Raw genomic sequence first — 27,446 nt, forward strand, 5'->3', positions numbered from 1 at the left:
CCTCATACCACTTACCTGAGAGGAATTGGCATTGCCCTCAACAAAGGAAGGTGTCACATTGCCTGCCACAATCCAGCTAACAAGCGAAGATAACAGACCTTTGTCACAATGATAGCCCAAAGCATTCTGCATGGGAACAAACAATATTCAGGCTTTTTTGTAAGCAGCCTAACAGAAGATTTACAAGCTACAGATATGACAATCCACCTTCATTCAGGTTCCTTCCTTTCTGCCATTTCTCATGTTGCTACTGCCCAGCCTTAGCTCATCCAGCCACCACTGACACGCCTGATTGTACTTTATTTCTTTTCAGTGAAAAGGTTCTGTTATAGCGACAGTCTCTTTTTTTCAGGAGAAGAAACTCTACTTTTGTTCTAAACACACTATCAAACATTTAAAATGCAAAGACCACAGACTAAAATACTATGATATAACTCATATGACATCTGTTCCAAACAGGTTTTTATTGCTATTATTAAAATATCTGACATTTCATTAATCTTGACCTACTCAAAGACAATAATGACCGCTCTTACCGCATTGCGGGAAAATATATCCTCATCAAAATTAGAATAAGCAACACACAAACAGACCATCTACTCAACAGCCACACCAATACAGCCCCTATTTACCTTGTGTTGTTGGTAAAGCAGCTTTTGTATGCAGTCCTCTTGACTGTACCGAAAAGCAGCTTTACATAAGTCATCCAGCAATAGGAGTGTTGCCTGGTCCTTGTGCCACAGCTGCTGGCTGGTGAGCACCTGAACCCAGAACTCCAGTACTGCAGCCGGCCCCACTCCATTTGGCTGGTCACTCAGAAGAATGTGAGTCTGCCAAATTAAAGGGCAAAATTATGCAAGAGATTGCAGCTTCAATTATAGCTTAAGAACTTACTGAATAATGGTTTAACTTAAGGCTGTGGGCCTATCCGTAACAAATAATTTACAACAGTGTTCTCTATGCCTATGTAAAAACATCTCTGCCATCTCCAACCTCCAAATTTCTGCAGATTCTGCAGCCTGGAGAGCTGAGCATCTTGTGCAATCAGCAAAAACATGCAAAAGCCATGAGCAGGACCCCTGTGACCTGCAGGTATAAACGGCACCTATTTCTGAAGTGTAGCCTGCTATTCCCTCAAAAGGACATACCAGAGTAGGTGTGTTTCCCTTTAGTCCTTAATGCTCTTTAACATTAGTGGGCCTTGGCTCTTGATCTCTCTGCACTTACTAAAAATACTACTGTCCCCTAATACAGCAACATTTTTTCATACCACAGCCATAAATTAACGGTCAAAAGCAAAGCTTTCAGTCACTAACATAAGCTGCATTCCTCAATCAACATTGGAGAAAAAGTAGTGCTGCATATTACATTCCCTTTTTAGGCGGTTTTGACCTGGTATTAGAAAATGTGTTTTCCAAGAAATGTGGAAGGCACATATTGTTGTCATGTCCAGTGTCAGGCACACTGCCAGATTTAGGCAAGCTAAGCAGAAGTAGAACCAAATCCAACTATTCATGCTTGATGCAGGGCACTCTGTGTCTACAGAACTGCAAATTCAATATCCCTCCTAACCCTAATTCAGCCAAATTGAACCCTAATTCAGCCAAAAAGCCTACCTGTTTTTGAAAACTCACTCCCACCTTTTTTTTCTTAAAAAAAAAAATCTTACCTGTACCATACCACTGAGCAGCTCAATATTTTCTCCATAGCTCACTCCCATCAAGTGCTGTGTTACTTTATGGGTAACCTGCTGGGTCACACCTTGAGGGACTCCACTATCCAGATGAAGGAACAGTTGGATGTAAGATAAAAACCTAGAGATGACAAATGGAATTATTTCTAAAATTTCTCCTACTGCATAATATACAGAAAACCTGCTTTTAGAGAATTTAAGACCAGCTCAACAAGACTGGTGACATTCATATACAAGGACTTTAATTCACAACCATGCTTCACTTGAGAATGCTCCCAGCTGTTACTCAACAGTAGGGACACAGTTATCTAGTATTCCCTGCTTGTCTTTCTTACTCATCTAAACACTTGTAAATACAGCTGTGGCCCAGCAACAGTGATAATCATACACGTGAAGTCAGTAGAGTGCACTCTCAACCAATGTCAAAAAGTAACTCAAACAAACCAGACGTACATCCCCATCATCTGCGTCACACTCTCATTGGATGCAAAACCCAGAATGAAGCCTGATAAATTTAACCGTTAAGATTATCTTTCATTGTTCTCTATCAATAAACATATTAGGAACATAAAATGCTTACTGTTCATTCTTCAGGAGATAATACTGGCAAGAGTAAAATAAAGGTAAAATTTTATCCAGCACGTGGACTACTGTTCTCAGATATCTAGACTGGACGAGTACACCTAGAAGAGGGATCCCTTCAGCACAGAAACTGTCAACGCTGTCAAAACAAACAAAAAAAACACAACAGGCAAATAAATAAAGATACATTGACTATCAGCAGAATGGGAGACAGCGGGGTGGGGGGCGTGTGAAGTAAAATGTAGAGACATTAATATCTTTACACTTCATCTTTAAAATCCTGAACTGCTAAATCCACAGTTTTTACTTCGGCTGTAGGAGTCATTCAATCACTGACAGATTTGGCATTTCCTGCCTTTCTAGGGGTTTGTGACCTTCTCTTCCAAAAGTCACAAGAAATGCTGGTCTTCATCCACCAGTTTTCAATCCATTTAAAGCACAGCATTCTTGCCTGACCTAACCAACTAGCCTCCCTCTCCAGGAAAAGGAAGAGCCTGCAGAGGGAGTTTTGTATTACCTATCTTTGACATCTCCTTAGGATGGATGATGGTCTGGACATCTTTCTTCAGTACCTACAGATAGAGCTCACAGGGTTTCCTTACAGTAGGTACTTCGATGGTGGCAGTCAGTTGAGATTAATCCTACCCTTACTATACAGAGAGCTCACTAATGGCTACTTATTTGGTACATTGCTCTGCATAAAGTTTTGCTAACTGAGAAGGGGCTGCACATTAGGCAAAGATGTAGAAAGTAATCCTGTGTCTACTCTGGGATCGTGAAAATGAAATATTATATTGTCACCAGCATACACTGCAGCTCTTTGTTTCTTCTGCTCATAAACATAACTGGCCCTGAACTTCTGCATCTGATAAATATCAGTGTTATTGTTTAGATAGGAGAAGGATATCAAATAGTTCTTTGCAAGGTGAAATCACAGGTGGTGGGAGAAAAAAAAACACCACCCACAGAACTAAAGAAGTTCCTTGTTTTTCATTCCACGCTCAAATTAATGTAAAAATTTCCACTCAAACCAGGATAACTTCCTATCAGTCTCAAATTATTCTAGTGCTTTGAAGCAGCATGTATATATCTATGGTATAACCTCAGCATCAAGCAACAGCCTGGGGAATGCATTGGGTTTGTGTGACAAGGTTTTGGTAGCAGGGGGCTACAGGGGTGGCTTCTGTGAGAAGTTGACAGAAGCTTCCCTCATGTCCCATATAGCCAATGTCAGGCAGCTCCAAGACAGACCTGCTGCTGGCCAAGGCTGAGAACATCAGCGATGGTGGTAGCACTTCTGGGGTAACATATTTAAGAAAGAGGAAAAAAAAAAACCAACAACTGTGCAAAGGCAACTGCAGCTGGAGAGAGGAGTGAAAATATGTGAGAGAAACAACTCTGCAGCCACCAAGGTCTGTGAAGGAGGGGAGGAGGTGCTCCAGGTACTGGAGCAGAGATTCCTCCGCACCTCGTGGTTCTGTGCCCTGTACCCATGGAGGTTAACAGAGGAGATCACCTGCAGCCCCACACCAGAGCAGGTGGATGTGCCCAAAGGAGGCTGTGACCCTGTGGAAAGCCCACGCTGGAGCAGGCTCATGGCAGGACCTGTGGACTCATGGAGAGAGGAGCCCATGCTGGAGCAGGCTTGCTGGCAGGACTTGTGATCCTGTGAGGGCAGTCTGTTCCTGAAGGGCTACACCCTGTGGTAGGGACCTACACTGGGGCAGTTTGTGAAGAGCTGCAGCCCATGGGAAGGATTCACGTTGGAGAAGTTTGAGGGGTACTGTCTACAGTGGGAGGGACCCCATGCTGGAGTAGGGGAAGAGCATGAAGAGTTCTCCCCAAGGGAGAAAGGAGCAGCAGAGACAATAGATGATGAACTGACCACAAACCCCATTCTCTGTTTCCCTGTGCTCCTGGGGGGAAAGAGGTAGAGCAATCAGGAGTGAAGTTAAGCCTGGGAAGGAGGGGGTTGGGGAAAGGTGTTTTAAGATTCGGTTTTATTTCTTACTACCCTACTCTGATTTGATTGGCAATACACTTTTCCCAAGCTGAGTCTGTTTTGCCCATGACAGTAACTGATGAGTGATCTCCCTCTGTGCTTATCTCTACCCACAAGCCTTTCGTTGTGCTCTCTATCCCCTGTCCAGCTGAGGAGCGATAGAGCACCTTTGTTGGACACCTGGTGTCCAGCCAAGGTCAACCAACCACAGAGAAGAAGAAAGCCAAGGCAATTTCTCTTCAAAGGAAAAAAGCACTATTATATCAAGAAAAATATGTCCAAATTTTGAATATGAGTAAAAGATAATTAAAAGGATGACAGATTCAGGGAAAACAGACCTGGAAGAGACTGATTAATCTATGCCTGGCTCTGTACTTCAATCAACTAATACATTTGATTATGCCCAAGAACCTTACCTACAAACCAGCTGAAAGCACTGGAAAAGACAGTGATGGAACAGAGTCAGGCTTAGGAGGTTCAGTATCAGGGTTATAAAGAGCTCTATTTATCATTACCAGCAGGAGTGGTTTTTTAATCCTGACTATTTTCCGAATACTCTGATGCAGCACTGCTAAAAAATAATTACATGTAGAATAACCCTTTCAGTAAGTGTGGTTAAAAGTTATTCCTGCCCATAGTAGTCACACTAACCCCTCAACTGCAATACTGTTTCTAATGACTATTTTGACCCGACAGACAGAAGGCAAAAAGTTAGCAAAATAAAAGAAATGGCATATTGTTTGAAACTACAATCCCTGAAAGACCTCTCAGTCCCTTCAATGAGAAGTCCTTTATTCTTCAAACACGCATAAAGATGTTAACAGCCCTCAGTTCATCACTAGATAGGTTGCTCAGTCACTGGGGCCATCTGAGGCAAACACGAAAAAGCACACTTACCTGTGACCCAGCATGGTCATTGACAGCGCCAGGTAGCAGCCGATGGGGATGTTTCCTTTAACAGCTTTCAGGAGGGGGTAAAGCGTGACTGATTCTGCCATGTCGAGCACTCCCTCAGATGAAGGGACCGCAGGCCAGCCATGCTTCATGCCACAGTCATTTCTGTGAAGCTTTAACCTTAAAACCAAACACCATGCCCACTGATTGAAGGAAGTCTCTGGGGTTTCTCCGTAACGAACAATGCTGGCTAAGTAGGAGACCTGGAACAAAGCAGCAGGAACAAGAATGAGAGGAAGCACAGCCATATTACAGCACATATGGTACTAGTCTAGGATTTGGGTCAACTTTGGATGAGTTTCCTCTTCCATCACAACACCGTGACATGAGATCGGAGCAACGGTAGTTACTTTTCAGACACACCACGTAGCGCCACCAGTTAAGTTTATCTGAAATCTCTGCTTCTATGGCCTTGATTTCGACCACCTCTCTCCCCCTACCCAGCCCTTTTGGTAAAGGCTATCAACCTATACTATTTGGGTAAAGTTTTCCAAACTAGGTATTGGTCTTGGATTAGATTTTATTTTTACTTCTTAAATAAACCTCCACGCACAACCTTTAATAATGTTTAAGGCCACTAGTGAAAAAAAAAATCTCAACCAAATGCCAAAAACCTGGCAGCCTCTCCTCAGAAACAAGTTTGACCTATGGACAAAGTCTATTTGTCATACAGATGTGTCCATTACCATGAAGACCCTGTGTAGATCAGAAGGAATTACAAGTCTTTAGGCCAAACATGCTGTGACAGACCAACATAAACTATGGAGCTGAAAGTCAATGCAGATATTTCATCCTCACAGAGTGGAGCTACAAGAACCACTTTTCTCTCAAATTCCAGTTACAAGCTCATGCAAGACCAATTCACGGTCTTGTGACACACTTGTCACATCACAAGTGGCAACCAAGGCTGAAATAGCCTTAAAAAAAAAAAAGAGAACTCATCTAGCTGGCACAAGGCAACAAACCATGATGAAGCAGAGCAGAGAAGCAAGTCAGAAAAGAGCAGAGAATAAGGAATATTCAAAGTGTGGAAAGAAAAAACTAGGGAAAAGCAGCACAGGGGAAGAGGGAAGAAGAAAGCACTGTACAGGAAACACTGAGAAGACAAAGCACAACTCAGTGCTAAAAGCTCTGAATAAATAGAAGCATCTTGGACTGAATATGCAAAAAAGGGATTTTTAACCTTGATCTCATTATTCTTCTATTCCCCTTCTGCAACCTGGAGCCATACCTTCATCAGTCACCAGTGTGCTATAAAATCAGTGTAATAAATGTTTGTAGGTGTTGAGATACCACAGCACTGGATCATTACTGAAATGCTCCTAAAATCTTGATTTTTTAAATAAGGTAAGACTAAGAGATTGAGATACAGGAAGGATGTCTCTTATGTTCACCAGTAATAGTTAGTAGTCTTTCACTAAGCAAGTACTTGCCAACTCTGCATGAGTAAAAGCATGCTTTTCAAGAACAGTTTGCAAATATTGAACTACAGGCTGGATAATAATGCAAACCTACAAGGGAGACAAAAATCTGTTTCTCATAGATGTTCAGTGTAAGTCTAACAGTATCTTCAAACAAGTCTGTGAGAGCAAAAACACTGAGAGTTGGTATATTATGATGTTCTAGCAGTATCAAGATAGCAAACCTTTTAAAAAGAAAAACAAAACAAGGTCTTGGCCTGCAGTTTTTCATATCTATCACTATGAGTAAGCTATTGCCTGTAATTCTGAAGAAGGCATACCTGTTTTATGCTTTCAGAAAGCAGCCCAGTATATGGTTTCTGGGAAAGATATTTTTGATATGCTTCCAGGACCATCAATGCAACTTCAGAGTGGAGAGCTGGATCCAGATGAAGAACATCCTGATAAAACAGAACTGCATGACAAAACTTGACTCCTTTAAAAGGTCTCTAAAACTGTATCATTCAGTTGCACTACAGAGAGATAAATCTTAATTTTAATTTAGTAAGATATTAAGTGTTGTAATACCTAGGCAACATCTTGGCCAGTAAGAAAAATTTTGGCTCAACATTGAAGAATAATGAGCTTACACTGGGCAATATAAAGCTCAACAGCTAGATTATTATTTCCAGAAAAGAAGTGACCATAGTCACTTCTTATGTGCATTTGGCAGATTTCTAGCAATTAATCCAAGGATTATTTATATCCAAAAGACATTATAGCCAAAGATGGCAGTACAGACACTGGAAATCTTGCCTTTAAAAACAAAACCACAAGATACTGGTTTTTTGTATCAAAACATATGGGGAAAAATAGTTCTTTGTGGCCACTGATAAGAGGAATTACTATATCAACGTGTACAGACTTGACACTGTTATAGCACAGCAAAGGCCTCACAGTTATTTTTCCTATCACTCTTTTGTTTTCACATGTCATCAAGAAACAGAAAGAAAAAGGCAATCTTCATCTACAAATATCAGCACAACAAAGAAGAGTTCAGTACAAACAAAAGCACAGATTACAATGCTAAGGTGGATCACCGAAGACAGGCAAACAGAATTTTTTCCGTCCCATCTATTTATGTTTCTGTCTGAAAAAATGTTCACCCTCAACTGGATCCAGAGCTGATGGAGCTACTGGAATAACCCATTTTAGGGAATATTTTCCAATCATGGAAATAATGCTCAGGGCTTTGAAATAGCTGATTTCCATCAGTAGTTTTCCTGCAATATGAAAAACATACCTGGATACCAGCCTGCAAATTAAAGTCACACCAGTCTCATACACATTTCTGGAGGACTCCTCTACTTCTGCAGCCAGAGATATCTTAATCAAGTGACTCAAAAATAGCCCTGTCAGCTGTTTTATTGTTTACAGAGACAAAACTCCTGCTTAATTATTTTTTTTAATCTCAGCTGCAGCACTACAAGCAAGCAACACAAGCAAATCCTTGGGTAGAATGCTGTCAAATTATTGTGAAGCTCCCATCCTATGCCACCAAGTGTACAGCCATCATATAAAAAGCATGTAATTAACTGTGTTCAAATTCAGTTACAGTCCCAGGTTGAGTAACACTTTTACTCTGTAAAATTCACCAAGTTCAGGCCTCCTGTTTTTAATACGTACATGCTTACTAAAGCCCCAGTTTAGCCCTTCCAAGATAACGCAGGCTAGTTTATTCTCCACTGTCGTTAGACTGTAATTTAATAACCAGTCACGAATCACTGCTATCTCAAACGAAGAAGGCTTCCACAGGTACAACGGCAGTTCTTTAAACAGATATAAAGAAACCTTTGAGGGTAGAAGAGAAAAAGACTTATCAGTACTCAATATGAACAATAATCACTATCATGCCATTCTACCTTGAAATGTGAAATGATCAAAAAAATCACAGATCGGTCTTAAACACAATCCATTCATATCAAGTTGAATCTTATAACAGAGACTGATATAGCCTCTGGCTTTAACTGGGTGCCTGCTTTAGATGGGACATTAGCACTCACCATGCCAACTTTCTCGATGGTGTCTCTAACTCGATCCAGCAGTACAGGAATAATCTGTGTATGGATGCTGGCAATTGATCCCAAGAGCTCTCGACCAACTTTTGAAAATGTCTCTCTTGTGGAGAGACTAACATAAGACACCTGAGAAGATAAGCAGAGAGAAGTTACTGGTTATGGCTGACTTTCACTAACTGCAATAAAGTGTCTTTTGGAAAATACAAGCTAAATTGCTCTTGGTGATCCTGGGCAAAGCTGATAAATGCCAATATTAAAACTAAAACTGATTGCCCTAGAAGATAATAAAAATTATTAGGTCTGTGTCAAAAAAGTCCAAAACTAAACATAGGAATGAACACACACTAAAAAACAACAACTCAGAAACCAAGACACACTAGACATCATGACAAAAAACACCACACAAGGAATTTCAGAGCTACAAGTTAGATCTTTGCAAGAAAATCAAAAGCAAAACAAAGATATTTTTGTTCATTTGTTTCATTCTGGCTTTGTCTACACAAAAGCTGGGTTTTTTCTCCCAGAAAAACATGCACTTCGCTGTATTTTAATTCAGTACTAGATTATAAACTTCAGAAGCAGCACTTTCTTAGGTCCATGATAGAACTACAGAAGCCACAAATGTTTCACACCTGTCACTTAGGAAAAGAGCACATTCATTCTTTTACTGATTGAACCAGTAATATTACTCACCTCATATATCTCCAGAGCAATGATTTTGATAAAATCCTCATCAACATCAGCCCGTTTGGTTTGTGCCATCTGAGCAAATGTGATGAGCAGACAAATTTCTTCTGAGCTGTTCAGTGATTTGAGATACTTTTCAAAAGTCTCAAGATGCTCTGGGTCTAGAAAAACATCACATGAAAGAAGTATAATAAAATAATTGTCACAGGACATACATCATCAACATTTATGTATTTATTGACAGTCCAATCCCAGAGAAGAATCAGTGACAAAGCAATTACCATCACTGGGTTAGTATCCTCTCTTCAGAAGTGACTGGTATCAGCTGCTTTAAAATAAGGTGCAAGACACACCATAATATGCAGCGAGTCTGTATGATTCAGTAAACACGCTAATGTTCATAATGAAACTAAAACTGCTTCAAGATCAGTTGGAAATACATTTTTAATATTATTTTAACTTGCAATGTCCATCATCCAAAGGAAGAACTGCTTGAATCTTTTCACTTTTTAAAAATGTTATCGTGGTTTTGGCTTCCATTAAGTATCAGAGTCATTAATTCCATAGGTTAAGTACAAATTATATAAAACATTTCCAGTTTTAATCAGCACACAGTCAAGAGAAGATTAAAAATAAGCCCATCCAAATACAGCAGAGAGGCTTTGATCAAGCTGAGAGACTCTGCCTATTCCCACATATCATGATCTCAAGCAGCAATTAAGCTAGGAGATCATTTTACACCGATTACAAATAAAAATACTTCAAGCATTTAGCCCTGGGCCTAGATAATGTCCAAGAGTGACAAGTAAAGGTCAGTTTCAGTTTCTCACACTCAAAACAAGAGAATTACTGAATGCACTTGTTTGGAACATATGTCTGAGAAATAGAGAACTAGAGTTGCACAGAACAGGAAGGCTAAGAGATGCTTTCATACGAAATCAAGGTTTCTTCTTTAAACCCCGGAGTGACACATTGCCAAATGCAAATAAAAATTTTACTCCTCAGGGTAGGGGACAACAGGAAGGAAAGGGTACAAAGAAACCTGAACAGGACTTTAAAATATTTTATTTCTTCCAAATAACTTTAAATAGAGTCTGTGCAGCAAAGTAAGTATTTAAAGCCACATTTAAGCTGTAAAATGGTTTGCAGAGTGGTCTACCTCCTCTGAAGCCAAGGTGCCAGTAAACACTGCTTACAGTGGTCTTATAGTAGTTGAATATATGGAAAAAGCACTCATTGTGGCACTCAGCTACTTAACCTGCACAGGCAGGTACTCAGCATGCTTGTGATTTAACACTTCCACTTAGGTTACATTCTATTTTAAGGGCTTTCAAGCATTTTACAACTGTACTTCAACCTGAGAAGGTCAGACCTGTACAGCCAAAATACCTCATGAACAGCGTACTAGAGGATTGTGCAATTTCAGTAAAGAGTTTTTCTATGTAGTAAGATAAACTACACTCCTGATAGATAACAGACACACAGGGGATGTCTCATCCATTCATCTCCCTTTTCTAATGCTAGCTTTTATCGTTATAGCAGAAGTTATGGAGCACTGTGGTTTTTGTCATTGTTTTGGGGTTTAAGGTAATGCAGAAGGACTGCAAATAAAAGAGACTATGCTATTACCATAAATAAAGGCATAGCAAAGATCCACAGCATAGCAAAGGGGTAGGACACACAGGACAGCTATTAGCACCGTGACATCTGCATCTGTTTCATTAGGCATAGACCCACTAAGCAACAGAGAATGGGTTTGGAGGGGGACAGAAAAGAAAAAAGGATTTGGTGAGGTTAAGAACAAAGACCATAAATGGAAGGAGGATGCCAGCTGCTGAGCACATGTGCACTAAGACCTTCTCTGCTGCACATCAAAGCTCTGCAATCTCCCAGCTTCTTGCTTCAGCTGTACCTTCCTCTCCACTGCACCTGGGGTCATCTGAACTCCACATGCTGCAGACCCCACACCAACCTCAAATCCATGCCCAGCCATAGCTTGGGACTGAAGGACAGACAAGGAAAAAGGGAAGAGAGACTTCATCTAAATCCTGTCATCTCCCAGTGGAGCAATGACACATTCACCACAGAGCTGCTACTTGAGTCAATTACCTTCCTCCTCTGCACATCTGATCACACTAAAATTCAAGTTCAGGGACACCCTAAAAGTAAATCGCACCTCAAATCTTGGTACTGGCAGTAAAGAAACTGTAACCAGAAATGTTGTTCATCAGGTTCTCACTGCCAGCTGCAACAGAAACAAATACAAAACTGTTAATCCTGCATTTAAAAAATATTACAGAGAACACATGCTTGTACTCACAGGTATCAAACAGCAAGAAGAAACACTACTAGGTCACTGCTTGTCAATGAAAATGTGTGTTCCACAGTAAGTTTATTAGTACTTGGTCCACTCAAGAATAGCTCAAGTAACCAGACTTCCCATTATTTCCCCAGGGGGTTGTTTCTATCTGGTGGCTCTCAAAGTCCAGAGTGAGAGCTCCATCACTGCACTACATTTTATCATGCTATTAATATCCCTTAAAAGCAGTCATGCTCCCACCTCTACTTATGCAAGCCTAAAGCTTCCATCAATTACCAAGGTTTGCTGCCACCTGTAGATTAACCACTCTTAATATTTCTCAAACTTAATTTGGGAAGGGAAATCAATAGCAAAGGTTGTCTCCCAAGAGAATGTTAAAGCCATGGTCTTCTAGGCTATGAATTACAGGAAATTAAGTCAGCATTATATTGGTGTCAGTCAAAAGAAGCTATTTCAGAAGATCAGAGGGAATTCACTGAACGAACTGTTGATACTCCCTGTCTAGACATTTGTGAAAAATGGTATTGTGCTGACATAACCCATCGAGGAGAATGAAGAGGATAAAAATATCCTGCATCAGCATACCAGGGACTTTAAAACACAAAAGTTAGCTAGAAATAAAACAAAGCCTGAACAAAAAAAAAAAAAAACAAAACACCACAAAAAACAACACAAAACAAAACAGTATTCATTACTTCAAGAGCTGTAAACCCAACACATTATATTACATTCTCTTTGAGATGCAATAAAAGTTTCTTGCAAAAACAAAACTAAAGAAGTTCTACTGAAACAGTGTAACTTACTGCTTTGGCTGGCAAGTGCTAATCAGACAAGTGCTTCATAAAATGTACACAGCTACAGTCTAGATATCCCTTCTCCCACTCTGCATAAATTGCCTTAAACATAAGCTGAGCTTGCACAGAGTCAAGACAATCAGTAACCTCTCAAGATTGCCATTCTCTTCTGCTACTCCATCAAAAGACTTGGTTGATATAAGTAACAACTATCTGGGCTACCAGCTATATGAAAAGTAAAACTGACAGTGAGATTTGTTCTCCTTGAAGATAGCACAGCAGCTGTCAAGTAGGGAGTTACTGCTTTGTCTACCTGTCTTCCTGTCAATCAAGTCCTGAAATATTTTCCATGAAGGTGGCAAAGGTAAAGTAGTGTTCCAGCTGGCTTCTAAATAATGCTGCTATAGCTGAAGCCACCACAATCACTGTGGAGATCAACACAGGACAGAAGTCAAAGGGAAACAGAAAGAAAAGGTGGCATATAGGACAAGAAAAGCATCAAAATAGGCTTGAGATAAGGGAAACATCTGTAGTTGTGAAAGATAAGCAGATCTCCCACAGTGTAGGTCACCGAAGACAAAAGTAACAAGTTTGGGGAAAAAAAAAAGGAGGACTGGAGTATTTATAGAATTATCAACAGCTCACAAAAAAACAAACCACCACACCAAAGTGAACCCTAAGCGATATAAAATTCTCTATTTTAGGATTTATATCTCACTCTCCAAACACTACTGAAGGTCAGGACGGGACCTGATACTAGAACACACGAGATGTACCAACTGCATGGCACTCTTGCAGTTCTCTGCAGCAGCCAGTAGCAGTCACTCTCAGAGAGAAAACTAAAGGACAGTAGATCTAACAATTCTTGTTAAAATGAGAGTTTGGGCAAACAAGTACTGGAAGACCATAAATTGCCCAGGACATTTCTAAGGCCTCTGGACCAGTCATGCTGCTGAGGGTGTATTTAACAATGGAAACTGCTGAGAACTAAACCCGTAGCCGATGGAGCTGAATCAATTAGAATTGGTTCTGAGTGTAGGAATTCTACCTTTGAGTCTTTGTTTGAAGTCTGCCGGTTGCAGAGTAGAGCAGAGCATTTCCAGGTTCTCGTTCTCTGCACAGTGCATGACAAAGAAGAGCCTCCAAAGCATGTTGCTGGATAAAGTTCCATATGGCATCTCAGACATGAACAACCAGATTCCCAACCTGTTGGATTTGAAGAGGTAGATACAAACAGTTTCACCCTGATAAATCCCAACGTTTGAAAAGAAGAGACACACCTGCATCTCCGCCATATAACAGAATTAGGAATGTGAGGATGTATCTCAAATTCTGAGTTAACCTGATTTTCAATTGAACAAGTCCTCAGAACTTCTGTCAGAGGCTAAAACTCAAGGCATAATTCCTCCCCCATCTTGATGCTACCAACATGATGAAAAATCCTGCATATTGCAGTCTTGTTAAACCACTGAGTATTTAAAGCTACTCTAAATGCCATTTTCAAATATCTTAACTCCAGGATGAAGCCAGTATCAATCACAGGGTACACCCTACCTTTTTGCCTTCAGAACATGTAGAACAGCTCTAAAAAACAGCTCATCAAACTCCAGTTGCAATTTTTCCATAGAGTAATCATGTACTACTGATCCATATTGATTATTGCCACTAACATACTGGGCCCAGTGGTCACTCACATAACAAAGCGTCATCCTACATAGCAGAACAAACAAGTCAAAGAAAGATCATTAAGTATGTCATCACCATATAAAAACACAGACAAGTGCGACTAGATTAGAGTACAGTCACAAGAGACATGTTCAAGCCTTTGTCCTCTGGTTTCCAGAGACTTCCATATAAAAAGCATTTCCATCCCCTCTTCAGACAGGGTTAGTCTAATATTCCTGTATTACCCTTCCCTGGTTTTGCTATCAAACAGTGCATAATATTCTTCTATATCAAATTAGTTTCTGTATGAACTTTGGAGCCTTAAGGTAACTGTACATGATGAAATGGCAGCACATGCCAAAAAGCTCATACAGGAATAATTATACTGAGAAAGTTACTGCTCACAAAGCAATACGTAACAACACAGAGAAATACACAGAGAAACACATATAATAACACAAACATGGATTTTTGTTTCTGATTTGACTGTATCTCCCCTTGTAAAAACCCCCATAGAAGCCATATAAAATGACTGTTATGAGATTTAAAAACAAAGAGCACCTTTTAGGTTTCAATCACATTTGCGTACTGCAACAATATGATGTTTTTCAAAAAGCAAATTAAAAACCTTAAAACAATTCTGGATAACAGAAAGAAAGCAGTAACACTGATTATAAATAGGAGTTAGTCAAGAAACTTTGATGAATTTCAATGACTTCCCAAGACTTCCCTGATGGAAGTCAGCCTGGTGTTGCACACTTATCTGACTCCTTTGTACCCACAGCATTTAGATTCCACAATTTCCCACTTCATAACTTTAGAGTCAAGGACCCCGGGATTTCAGATTCCCAGACTGACCAACTCTCAGAGCAAAATCTACCCAAGAACTGGCTGGGTTTTTCAGTTTGGTTGTTATGTGGGTTTGGGTTTTTTTCTTGTTTGGTGGTTGGGTATTTTTTTTTTTTAGCAGCTCTGAACTTTAAAACAGGCTGCATGAAAAAGATTTAATCATATCACTGACAAAATATTCTCTTACTTGATCAGCTGACCAATTCGCTTTACAAACTGTCGGTAACATGCTCTGTTAAACGTTTCTAACCCCACAGACAGAAGTTCCACTAAAGAGTTTGCAAAAGCAAAAATCTTCATCATCTCCTGGGGAGTTGTTTTTTCAGGAAAATAAGCACCTAAGACCAAGACAGAAATGTAAGTCTCAAAAAAAAGGTGTGAATTCTGGATTTTTTTTTTTTAAAGTAACTTAACAAGCACTCAAAGCAACAATTCACCATAGAGTTGGCAACAGCTCATTGTTTGCCAGCTATATAGTGAATTGAAATTTATGTTTTGTTTATGAAATGAACAATAAATACCTGTTAAATACAAAAGTACAAATAAACTATGCAGGTTATAAGACCTCTAACAAGCAATTATCTTCATGTACTTGTCCAGAGATTTAGCAAATTAAATAATGAATAAATAATTGGAGAGAAAAAAAATATCACAGTAACATTACAGCTAAGAGGCAAAGGGGAAAAATGAGTTCTGAAAGCGTATCTGTGTGTAACTACCAAGCAGATCAAAACTAAGGAAAAGGACCAACATTTCACATGCTAGTATTGCTATCAGCTTTTAAGTTCTCACACACATGGCATATGCTTCCATCTCATCTATCTAGCCTGTGAGCTCTTGCACAGGTTTATTACTTCACTCAGACATTATCATAATTCAGCAGCATTCTTGGCAGTTTTAGTTATTAACATAATTAGCGTAAGCAAAATGAAGAATACTCTTTAGCAGCTAACTTACCTCCAGACTTAAAGCCAAGGAAGTGCTGAAACAGTTCGTGAAATGGAAACTGTGACAACAGGGCAATCAAGTCATCTTCCAAAAGCAGAATCCAGCTTGTCTCAGGATCCTCATCCTATAGACAAACACAGTTGCTTTTAGTAGCTTTACAGTAAAATGCATAGTAAAAGGGCTTCAATACTGTACTAATTACAGTTTGATTGTAAGAGAAAAATCAAAAAAGTACAAATGAACTCTGTCCCACACAAGCTCCTAAATTCCTCTTCTATGTGTGTTTCTACACAAAAGCCCTCCTCAGCTAGGAAACAGAACCAGAGGCAACACTACGTTAGTCCAACCCAGCTTCTGAAGGGAAGCACCTATTCAAACATAGGTCTACTTCCATGCTCCTTTTGCATGTAATAACTCAAATATTTAAATTCTATCTGTTAATACTCATTCATAGAAACTCCTCTACCTAGTTATACCAGAGAGATAAAAGAGCAACATTGATCGAAGTTCTGAATTACGCTTTCTTAACTGATCAAATCAGCATTTCTTCCACCATTTCACAAAAATCAGTACTACAAGCTTTAGCAAAAGCATAAAGAAAAAAGTAATCATTTGCTGTACCTCTTCTCCACCTTCATCTACCAAGGTCCAGTTTCCAGATTCTTTGCCAGATGAAGAACTTTTCCTTTCACTTGGTTTCATATGGTACACAAAGTCCACACGATTCCTGATTTAAAGTGAAAAATCAAGTTTACAAAAAATCACCTTTATTTAAGAGGATATTAAAAAACAGATACAAGATCAAGACAGTGACAAGTATATCATAAAGCTGGCTGGCAGAAAAGGGCCTGGAGGTGCTGGTCAACAGCCGGCTGAACAGGAGCCAGCAGTGTGCCCAGGGGGCCAAGGAGGCCAATGGCATCCTGGCTTGTGTCAGCACTGGCGTGGCCAGCAGGGACAGGGAAGGGATCTGAGCCCTGGGCTCGGCACTGGGGAGGCCGCCCCTCGCTGAGGGGGTTCAGTGTTGGGCCCCTCACCCCAAAAAGGCCATTGAGTGACTCGAGCGTGGGCAGAGAAGGGCAACGGAGCTGGGGCAGGGTCTGGAGCACAGGTCTGCTGGGGAGCGGCTGGGGGAACTGGGGGGGTTCAGTATGGAGAAGAGGAGGCTGAGGGGAGACCTGGACCTCTGCAACTCCCTGACAGGAGGGTGCAGAGAGCGGGGATGAGTCTTTTGAGCCAAGGAACCGGCAATAGGACAAGAGGGAATGGCCTAAAGTTGTGCCAAGTAGAGCTGTTGTGGAGGCTCTGCACTCTTGTACCTACAGTTGAGAGCATCACTCTAGACACCTTAAGTTATCCCTTGTTCAAAACACAAGCATCAAAATGCACTGGCAACATGCACACCCTCAGGATACATTTATTTTTCCAGGCATGGGAAATGTGAAAACAAAACCCTTTAAAATAATAGCCTCCAATGATCAGTTCTCCCACATAACTCAGAATGACAGACCTAAGAAGATCAGAATGACAACCCTAAACACCAGCAGTCTGATTCTTTGACGTTAAAATTTGGGTGGAGGGGAGGCAAGTTATGTATTTCATCTGAAGCAGGTTAACAGTTTTCACTGCTGACTTATCTCTAACTAGCTTCTCCAAGAACCATGTCTTCCTTATAGATTAAAAAAATAAAAAGGATGAAAAAAGAAAGAAGCTCCGCCAACATTTACACAAACTTAGTAAAACCTTTATTCAAGGGCTTCTCTTGCCAAGAAAGTATAATGAACAGGCCATCGTGCAAAGCAAGAACTCTCTCAGAAATCACAGTAATAAAACACATGGGTATGTCAGTCTTCATGAGCTATCTGACAGCTAGAAAGCAAGCTGCATCATATCATGCACAGTAGGAGAATGTACTACTAAGGCAGTATTTTAAGATAAATGAGTAAAAAGAGTTTGAATTAAACCGTGAATCTCTTATTTGTGCCTGCTTTTACATCTTTGCCTGCAATGAACTTTCAGAGATTTATGAGTAAATCATGTGTCACTGTTCTCTTAAATAATTAGAACATCTTTATAAAATCATATTCATACTTACCTGACAGGAGACATAAGCAAGGCAAGAGATTGCATGAAATGAAAGACACCCGATGGGTTATCCAAGACTTTGATCTGAAATTAAATGCAAAAAAATCTAAGTAGATCTAAGTAAAACAAAGGGCAAACTAGTTTTATCAGAGAAATTCAAATTCTGAATTTCACATTTTTCACTGGCTTTTTTTCAGACTAAAAGTATCCATAAAAGACAGCACCCATACCCTGGAAGAAGTATTGCTATGGCAAAATATTGGGAGTTGCCCCAAAAAAGTGCTTACAGAAATTGATGGAGGTAAAAATAACATCAAAAGTTCCACCAAAAAAAGGGACAATTTCTCTTTGCTTCACACATACTTCTGGGCAGCAGGGGAAATTGGTATGTTCAGCACAGGCGAAGTCAGGAGCCTATAATGTTAGGTTAATGGTTGGACACTCTGATCCTAAGGGTCTTTTACAACCTAAATAATTATACAATTCTATTCTATCTCTTTATTTCAATTTTTCCCTTTCTCACTAGTGTAATCACAATCCTTTCCCTATAGCTAGGTTTCCCACACCTTTGCACTGCTGGAAGAGCAAAAATGCCATTTACAGGAACCCCCATGTGCCTTTGGATATCTGTACTCCCTTTGTTCACAAAGGGAACACTTCCCCTTTCTCCTGAAATTACCTAACTAAAACTTTCAAGGAAAACCAGTCCCATTTAAACATGCAGGATATAAAAATCTACTCTTCCTCATCCCTTATACATCAGAGAGCTGCCCCTAATCTCACTTGCCTCACATACAGTTACTACTTCAAACCCAAATATTCTTTCTATTCTTGGAGGGCACTCCCAAAACCTGCTGCTGCATGAGGCCACCTGAGGGGCACCACAAGTCCTTGACCCCTTTCATGGAGTCTCTCTAGCCAAGAATGAGAAATCTGTTTCACTGTTAACCTGCCCATAGTTAGGCTAACATGGGTAAATACATTCCTGAACAAACCCCTCACTGTCACTATGACTCCACACACCTGGAAACATGGTGTCAGTCACAAGGAATTGACAAAGCACAAGACACTCTCCTACCCACACAGTCCACTTCCACTCCAACTTCCTGACAACAAAGAATTTAACATCCATACCTGAATGAACGGACAAGCCCATTTGCTGATCCCAGCTGGACATCGAAGGATGTGGTTGAGGATGAAGAGATGGTCACCTAGACAGCCAATTCTTTGCAACACTGACACCTAAAGTGAAGTACATTGGAATCCTGTGAACAATTTCAAGGCTCATTCCTTTATAGTCTTGCTAACTAGAGTAACACCATTTTTTTTCATTTCTCTTCCCATGCTTTCTAACAAAGCTCAATTTTCAGAGCAAGTTACAGAAGAACAATATTTAAAAGTCTTCTTGCTTGGCTTATAAGCCACAAACAATTTTTTTGGTGTAGAAAAATTAATTACTGTAACATTGCATTAAGAACTAATTTATTTAGAAATCAGTGAGAAGTTTCTCAGAAGTGACGTCTGAATAGTTTCACTTTCAAAATAAGTAAAAGCATAATGAGCATTAAGTCCACTTTGAGCAGCGTTGGCTGCTCAGGTGCCCGACCTTGTTAATGCTGCTGACCTCCACTGACTTCATCAGACAAATGAATTCATTCTAAAGATTGACTAACAGATTCTGTTCAAGTAGAACAAACCCCCCAAAAAAATCATCACACACGGGACAGCACGAGAAATAGTAACACTTTCAGAAACAACTCCAGAATTCATCCCATGTGTTGGATCAAACAGCTATATCCATGCTTACTCCCTCACCAGTCTGTGCAGCCACATGAGAAGGTCACTCTGAAACTGAGGATCTTCGATAATTCTGCGAGTGAAACTGAAAAGGACGCTGATACATTCCCTCAAGTGGCCCAAGTCTGAAGAAAGACTTTCTGACTGCTTTGAAACTGTAAATTAAAAACAGGATTAAGAAGCTTCAATGAGCAGCTCTCAATAGTAACATAAGTAGTGGTTTTGAGGCTATATAGAAAACTTGCTCTCTGTATCTATAGATACCAAGACATCTCAACACAGCTGCTTGCTGCATCTGACAGAAAAGGACATTTAAAGTACTTTATTTAATCTTATAATTAAGCACTGGACACCAATTACAAGAAGAATATATGATTGGAATGGGCTGCCCAGGGAAGTGGTAGAGTCCCCGGGATCCCTGGAGGGGTTGAAGAGTCGGGCTGAGCCAGCGCTGAGGGATCTGGGGGAGCTGGGAACGGTCAGGGGGAGGTTCATGGTCGGACTGCAGGAGCTTCAAGGGCTTTTCCAACCTAGACGATTCTAGTTACTCTCACAAAAGGCCTTCCCCCAACTAAACTTTGTAAGAACCACTATTTACTACACAAATAAACTACCTGGGAGATAAGGTCAAACAGAGGAGGACTAGGAAGGATAAATATCTGGGGCAGGAATACTTTAGCTAAGTGATTATATTGGCACAAACCCAAATAAGTAATATACCTAGGATGAAAATCAAAAAGATTTCTAAGTATTAGAGCTGCAAGATGCCCTCCCACAGTCTCCCAAGAGGAAGTCAAGCAGGAAGACTATCCAGTTGATTTTAGAATTATGCATAATCAATCTGGAAAAGGTTCTGTACTATACATTGCCTCTGACAACAAAGTATTGGAGTCCAGGTGTCCCCTCCAACCCAGTGTTCCTCTAATAGTCATCAGCAGCAGTATGCAGCTTAGACAGAAGGCAGCACTCCTGCATTCAGCTTCCACCCTCCAGGTGAATAAGGTAAGAGAACTGGGAGTTTTTCCTGTGAGACAAATGTTTCACTGATCCTTACATAAGATCAGTAGATTTCAGTATCAGAGGAGAAACACTTCAGTAAACAAATTCCACCACAGGACTCCTAAACTGCAGGCACGCAAGGTGCTGGGCACCCTGAACAGCATGGGGAACAGTCTAGACCAACAACACACCTTGTTCTTGCTGCTGAATAGCCACCGATCTCAGTAGGGATGAGCTGCTGAGCAACCTGTAAACATAGGACTCCACCTGCAACCGGGACAACGCTGAAGTGTACGAGTGCAGCACCAGGGTCTGATGCATGTGCTCTGCTTTGGCTTTAAACAGCTTTTTCAGTTCCCCCAGTACATTTTCATTCAGCTCCACCGTCTCGTAGCAATGGTGGCCTGTCACTTTGCAGTGATCTGCACAGACACCCTGAAAAAGAAAACAATTATTTTATATAAGTGGCTTTGTCATTTTGTTGGGTCAAATGTGCTTACAGAAATTAACCTTGATGTAACCCTCTCCTCAACAGATTTCAAAGCTTTCATAAAAGGGGACACTTCACAAGTGGAAAATACAAACATCTGGAAACATCCTACATGCTTTTTAGAGCTGCTGATTACTTAAGTCATACTGATGACATTTGAAGAAAAATTACTCCATAAACCCTCAGTAACTCACAAACAGACATGAAGTGACTTGTCTGTATCACCAACAGATGTGAACAAAATCAGGTGTCTACTCCCAGTGAGTGCACATGCTTCTCAGTTTAGAGTTCCATAAACATCTGGATCTGCTATTTTAAGGCTAAAATAGAAATATTTTTTAAATTCCCAGAACTGAATATTTGTAGCAATTCCCCATTGCATGTTTAATTTTTTTTGGAAATTAACTGCACTCTAACTCTTTCCCAAACTGGCCAGTATTCCTCTGTCCTACCTCCAATTCTTCAGCACAAGAAAATCGTAATACATAACATCCTGCTATTTTTTTATGCATGGTTCAGAGCCAGCACTTTGGAAGCTTAGCTTGAAGGTATCCCTGTGTTTAAGTAAGAAGGAAACGAATTTTAAATTGCTATAAAGATAACAACTATTCTGGACATATAACAAATAGTGAATCAAGATAGAATAAAGCAAGCAGTGAGCTTAGCCAACTGTATAATGCCCAGTGGGGATGCAAGAGTGAAGCCAAAATTGCTTTCTGTGTAGAAAGTTATCAACACAAAACTGGGTAGCCAGTGAAGTTCAGTGTTATTCCCTAGTAAAAAGGAAAATACTCAAATCTGTTCAGTGGATGCCTCTCACTGTCTCAATTCTGAGGAACTGCCCAGGAGAGGCACTGCACTCACAGAAATGACAGTAAAAGCTACCACATACCTTGGTATTTAGCACCCCTGGGTAATTTTGATGACATGTTGGCTATAAACAGGATCAGAATGCCAGAACAACTTCATTTGCTACCACTGTCCAGCTCCAAAGACAAGTGACACAGAATGTGTCTGGGGAAAAACTTTTCTGATGTCTGCCCTAAAGAGCTCCCCAAACCCCTCTGGTTCGCAGACAGAAATGCTACAGAGTACCATGACCACCCTGGAAGGAGCTAAAACCTCAGCTACACTTATGGACCAACAATTACTGAAAGTGGATGGACACCCCTGCTGTTTTGAGCAACAGGGTCACCCACAAGCCTGACTCAAGCTCCTCTGCAGCTGCCACCTGACAGCAGGACAGTCAGCAATGATGTCCCATCTGGCCTGCTCTTGTAGTGACAGTTTTCACTGACATCACCACTACAGTCATTCTGAAGTCCTCCTCCACCATGTATCCCCTACATCTACCTCAAGTACTGCAGCACAAACTTCACCTAACACTACAGGCAGAAGTGGTGGTACACAGGCTTATTCTGACTGACTATACATGAGTGACTCCAAAAAAGACCACTAATAGAGATCTCACTACCCTGCACTCAGAGTTTAAAAATCAAAGAACAAACTGTCTTAAATCTCAACAGAATGATACCCTGAAGTACTGGGGGTCAGCAGAGAGACAGAAAGCAAAGGCATCATCTCTTAAAACAAAACAGATTAAATACAATAAACTCGACAGCAAGTAGAATTGATGTCTGGCATCACATGAAATAGTTTGAGTTCAAAAGTAGATTCAACAACAGCACCTGCACAGTTTTCTGTTCTTCTTTAAAAGTCCATAATCTGCACTTAACATTTTGGTAGTCTGTCGTCATAGCCTGCAGCTCTGCCTCAGCCAGCAAGAGCTGTTTCCTGCAGCGCATGTAGTTCAGGAGCAGTTCATAAAATTCGTGCCTGTCCTGATGAGCAACATTTTCGAATTCCTCTGCATAGGAGTTAACATTCTCCAGCCATGGGCACGGCTCAAACATTTTCAGCTGTTCTCTGGTAAATGGCACCAGTTCTGGTTCAGTTGGGAGCTCTGGATACAGTCTTTCATTGTGCAACAGTGGTTTAACTGCTATTATGGTTGGTCTCTCATAAGACAATTCAGCTGACAAGTCTGGATAAATGGGTTTCAATTCCGAAAGCTGAATACGTATTTTGGATTTCTCAGGGAGCTCCGAGATGTTAAGAGGAAGCTTCTCTGAAGAACAGACAAGAGGATTTTTAACATCCAGTATGTTTTCAGTTCCTTCGCCCTCTACAAAACCCACTACTCTCTGAGAGACAACAGCACTGGAATGAGAAGTACTACTCAATAACTCAAAGGTTCCTGATCTGCTAGCAGCCGCCTCCACAAGACAGTAAGGTTCGCCTGACTTGCTTTCTCCACTCTTCTCAACATCTCCCCCACATTCCTCATGGGAAGGATCAGCTTTGAACTCTTCTGCATCTGTGGGCGGCTCCAGAGTTGCTGCCAAAGACCCTTCATTTTGTGAAGGCAAATTACTCTGGGGGACGTCACACACATCATTTGTAGTTTTTCCACCCTCTGCTTCATCTCTGAGCTCAATTTCTGTGAATTCTCCAGGATGTTCCACTTGCACTTTACTGGTCTGAGAAGACACTACTGCTACAGGAGGGAGGAAGACGTCAGACTCTTGTATTTGGGACTCCTCGCTACTTTTTTTCTTTTTTTCCTAGAAAAAAAAAAAAATCAAGTGTCACTATCCAGTGAATCTCACAGTGCCACTATCCAGTGAATCTCACAGTGCCACTATCCAGTGAATCTCACAGTGCCACTATCCAGTGAATCTCACAGTGCCACTATCCAGTGAATCTCACAGTGCCACTATCCAGTGAATCTCACAGTGCCACTATCCAGTGAATCTCACCCTCTTGCATCCCAAATCCCACTATAACCAAAACTAGTATTTGCCAGCATTACAACTCCAAAGCCCCTTTTAACACATTACTTTTCATAATACTAATGGTAAAAACAAATGTACCAGACAGATCCTTTATCTTTAGCTGCCCTTTGAAGACTGCCTAACAGAGTCTATTTTCTTGGTCAGTTCTTGAACAATGTTTCAATATTTCTATGTAAAAAGCTATAACATCACAGGACAGAATGTTTCACTAACATATAAAATAATCGAAACAGGACCTGGACCTCTAAAGAGTCACTAGATTTCACCATATTAAAAAAAATTACTTTGTGATTAGTCCTAAATTCTACAGAAATACTTTAATGAATGGAAAAATATTTCCAAAACAGTAATTTCAGAATAAAGAAAGTCTGGAATGCACCCCCTAATTACATTCTAAAATCATCGCAACATTTGTACAATTACTGAAATACTTATTTTCAATAGGCATTACACACTAGGGCTGTTAGAAAAACTTAGCAGTGACATTAAAATTATTAGCCAATTGCCCACTTTTAAATTGCGATCAGTTTGGGGGCAAACAGTTCCTAGAAACCTAGTCTAAGGTGTAGATTAGCCTCATTCCCAAATAACTGTGATGCACAAGAAAACAACAAAGATTTTGTCAACTTGGAAATTGTTTGACAATTTCTAAAACAGAAAATTGGCAAAGTGTTTTGCCAATTTGTAAATTGTTTGCGTTTACCAGTTTATTAGGAGCAAAACTGAAAAAAAAGTTAGGTTACAGTGCTCCAGTTTTCAATGACCCTGATAATATGACAAAGAACAGAGATGAAATTAGCTTTCAATATTGCTCCACAATTGGGGAAAACATGCTACTCTTGAAAACTTGCTGACAGCATCACATATACTTTCACTAAACATCTGACATGACTTGGCCTTGTGAGAAGGCACACATGAAGACATCTCAAATCAAGGCCCAAGCTAATCTCCCATCTCAAGCCTATTTTTACCTGAAACATATGCTCACAGCTTCTTTATACAATGGCAATACACTGCCTTTGCTTTCAGACTGTCTTTTCTAGTATATTAAAAACCTGTAAACACTTCTGATCACAAAACACTTCTGACACACCCCAAAGCTAGCTAAAGCTACAGGTGAGAGGTTAAAAATAGATCAGCACAATTCTTTAAACTAGGACTTATTACTGTTTATAACATGACAATAATCCTGAGGATTAACTCAAAGTCAGTAACTTCCACAGGATACTGTATCCCTAGATCATATTTTTAGCAGTGTACCAATCCACATACTTTACAAACACATGATGTTCCTTTCCCCTCTACAATCTCCAAGTTCCCTCCTGCAGTCCTCATACAGGAGAAACTCCCTTTACCTTTGACTAGCATCCAGTATTCCTCACAAACACTGCTGTTAGATAAAATAGTTACTTCTAAAATTTATGAAGTGCCTTTCAGTTCTCACTTTCCAAGGCAAAAAATGCCATAATCATTAACAGGGATTTCATCTGAGAAAGGGCAAGAGAAATCATGTTCTGAATTAACCTGAAAGCAAAACCTGCTGTTCTCTCTTCTGAGGGTTTAGCCTTGAAGTCAAACACAATGCCTGCTGGTTAGCCTTGCCCTGAGCCTAACCATTCACCTCCCTTAGCATATAAGTGAACAACATCTCAGTCTTCAAGGTCACCTAATATTTTTCAGGAAACATCTCTGGGAGTAACTGAGTGCTACCTACTGAGACACAGCCTTACCTTCACCAGTTCCAGGTTCACTGGCTTTGCGACCTCACTGCATTCAAATCAGTCTGCTGTTAACTGGTGCTAAAGAAGCTTAACTTTGGGGCTACTGTTTTCAGAAAGCCTTGGGCTCCATTCCACTACTTGGCAGCTTCGCAGCTTCGCCAGTCTTTCTCCCAGCTCACAAAAATTTCAGCTTTTCAAAGAATTATGGCCATTTCTGAGGGATGGGAATGGCAAAGTCCTTAATGCAACAGGGTCCCACACTGCCTCCTCAAACACCCCTGACTATTAACTGAGCTGAGCATAATAACAGCAACAAAAATATCAGGAATGGGTTATGTGTAACACTGAAGGATTCTGAATGTCCGCATGACATCGCCAGTGAATTGTTTCATGGTGAATTACACCTGGAAGGGACAGCCAAAGACAGCAGCCACTGAAGTCACTGTACACATGTCATTAATGACCTACCATCATCACTGGTGACTCACCACCTTCCCGCAGGGAACTGATTCTCTTAAGCCAGCAGTCTTACAATTTGACCGCCTTGCACATGCTATGGGGTTGAATCAAAACAAAAACAGTGACGCCCCTGGGATTGCTCCTCCCTTGAGCTCAAAAATCATAGCTGCAACTGACATTTAGATCTAACCCTTCACAGAACAGCAGTCAATCGACTCATTAATTTATCCTCATAGGGCTTTGATGCCATGATTTCAATACCCTTGCTCTATCTGGTACAGTTTACAATGCACAGAGATTAAGCAATTAAAGAAACGTTTCTATTTCAACTCAGCTCTGGGGCAAGGTATTTAATTTCAGATCATTTCCACAAACAACTGAAATTCCACGTAGCACAGCTGCAAAGAAAACAGTGTTCAGAAAGCTGTTGGTACTAACATCATGAATAAGGAATACACAATGGTATTAAAACCTAGGAGGGTTTTAATACTTAACAACAGTAGCACCAACTATTTGAACATTTCAAAGCCAAACCCATACATATGAGGGGTACCAGGACTGTCATTCCACACTACACCAGAACACTTGTAAGTGCTGTCAAGTCCCACTGCTCTACAGCTTCACCACTGAGGCAGCTCCAGCTGCCTCGCTGTGCAGAGTTGAGAAAGGCGTATGTCGTAAGAACAACAACCTTGTTTACATTCTTTTACAACGCAGGAATAACCTAAATCTTCTTAGAGCGCTACAGGACCACACACCTGCTCCCGAGAGGGAACAAGCACGGATATATAAACACGGCCGAGAGCAGCCACCCTTTCGGCCACTTTAAAAAAATAAAAACAACAACGAGAGAAAAAAAAAAAAACAAACAGAAAAAGGAGTAAACTCAAACAGCACCCAAAACCCCTTGACCAAACTCCCACAGTGTGTAGTACCGCTCCTCACACATACACCCCCCAGCCGCTCTAAACCCCCTCCCTGCCGCCACAAGCGGGAGGCAACACTGACGGACCCGCCGCCGGGCCAACGCCCCCGCCCCGGGACAGCGGGCTGACACCCTCAGGCGCT

At 40.7% G+C, this 27,446-nt stretch overlaps 1 protein-coding gene across 1 annotated transcript in view; it reads right to left on the bottom strand.

The window, feature by feature from the left end:
- EPG5 (ectopic P-granules autophagy protein 5 homolog) overlaps positions 1 to 26,393 on the bottom strand; it is a 56,948-nt gene extending 30,555 nt beyond the window's left edge. Inside the window, exons 1-20 of the mRNA XM_026865852.1 lie at positions 26,388 to 26,393; positions 23,032 to 23,967; positions 21,045 to 21,288; positions 19,873 to 20,009; positions 19,192 to 19,299; positions 18,068 to 18,141; positions 16,594 to 16,699; positions 15,982 to 16,096; positions 15,212 to 15,362; positions 14,065 to 14,220; positions 13,559 to 13,716; positions 9,403 to 9,557; positions 8,695 to 8,835; positions 8,318 to 8,482; positions 6,973 to 7,092; positions 5,175 to 5,434; positions 2,274 to 2,414; positions 1,670 to 1,814; positions 633 to 830; positions 16 to 126 (exon numbers count right to left, since the gene is read on the bottom strand). Of these exons, the coding sequence (XP_026721653.1) occupies positions 16 to 126; positions 633 to 830; positions 1,670 to 1,814; positions 2,274 to 2,414; positions 5,175 to 5,434; positions 6,973 to 7,092; positions 8,318 to 8,482; positions 8,695 to 8,835; positions 9,403 to 9,557; positions 13,559 to 13,716; positions 14,065 to 14,220; positions 15,212 to 15,362; positions 15,982 to 16,096; positions 16,594 to 16,699; positions 18,068 to 18,141; positions 19,192 to 19,299; positions 19,873 to 20,009; positions 21,045 to 21,288; positions 23,032 to 23,967; positions 26,388 to 26,393 (3,627 nt within the window). The remainder of the gene's footprint in view (positions 1 to 15; positions 127 to 632; positions 831 to 1,669; positions 1,815 to 2,273; positions 2,415 to 5,174; positions 5,435 to 6,972; positions 7,093 to 8,317; positions 8,483 to 8,694; positions 8,836 to 9,402; positions 9,558 to 13,558; positions 13,717 to 14,064; positions 14,221 to 15,211; positions 15,363 to 15,981; positions 16,097 to 16,593; positions 16,700 to 18,067; positions 18,142 to 19,191; positions 19,300 to 19,872; positions 20,010 to 21,044; positions 21,289 to 23,031; positions 23,968 to 26,387) is intronic.
- Positions 26,394 to 27,446: the final 1,053 nt, after the last annotated feature.

Source organism: Athene cunicularia (assembly GCF_003259725.1).
Source record: "Athene cunicularia isolate RWA chromosome Z unlocalized genomic scaffold, athCun1 chrZ_part1, whole genome shotgun sequence".
NCBI lineage: Eukaryota > Metazoa > Chordata > Aves > Strigiformes > Strigidae > Athene > Athene cunicularia.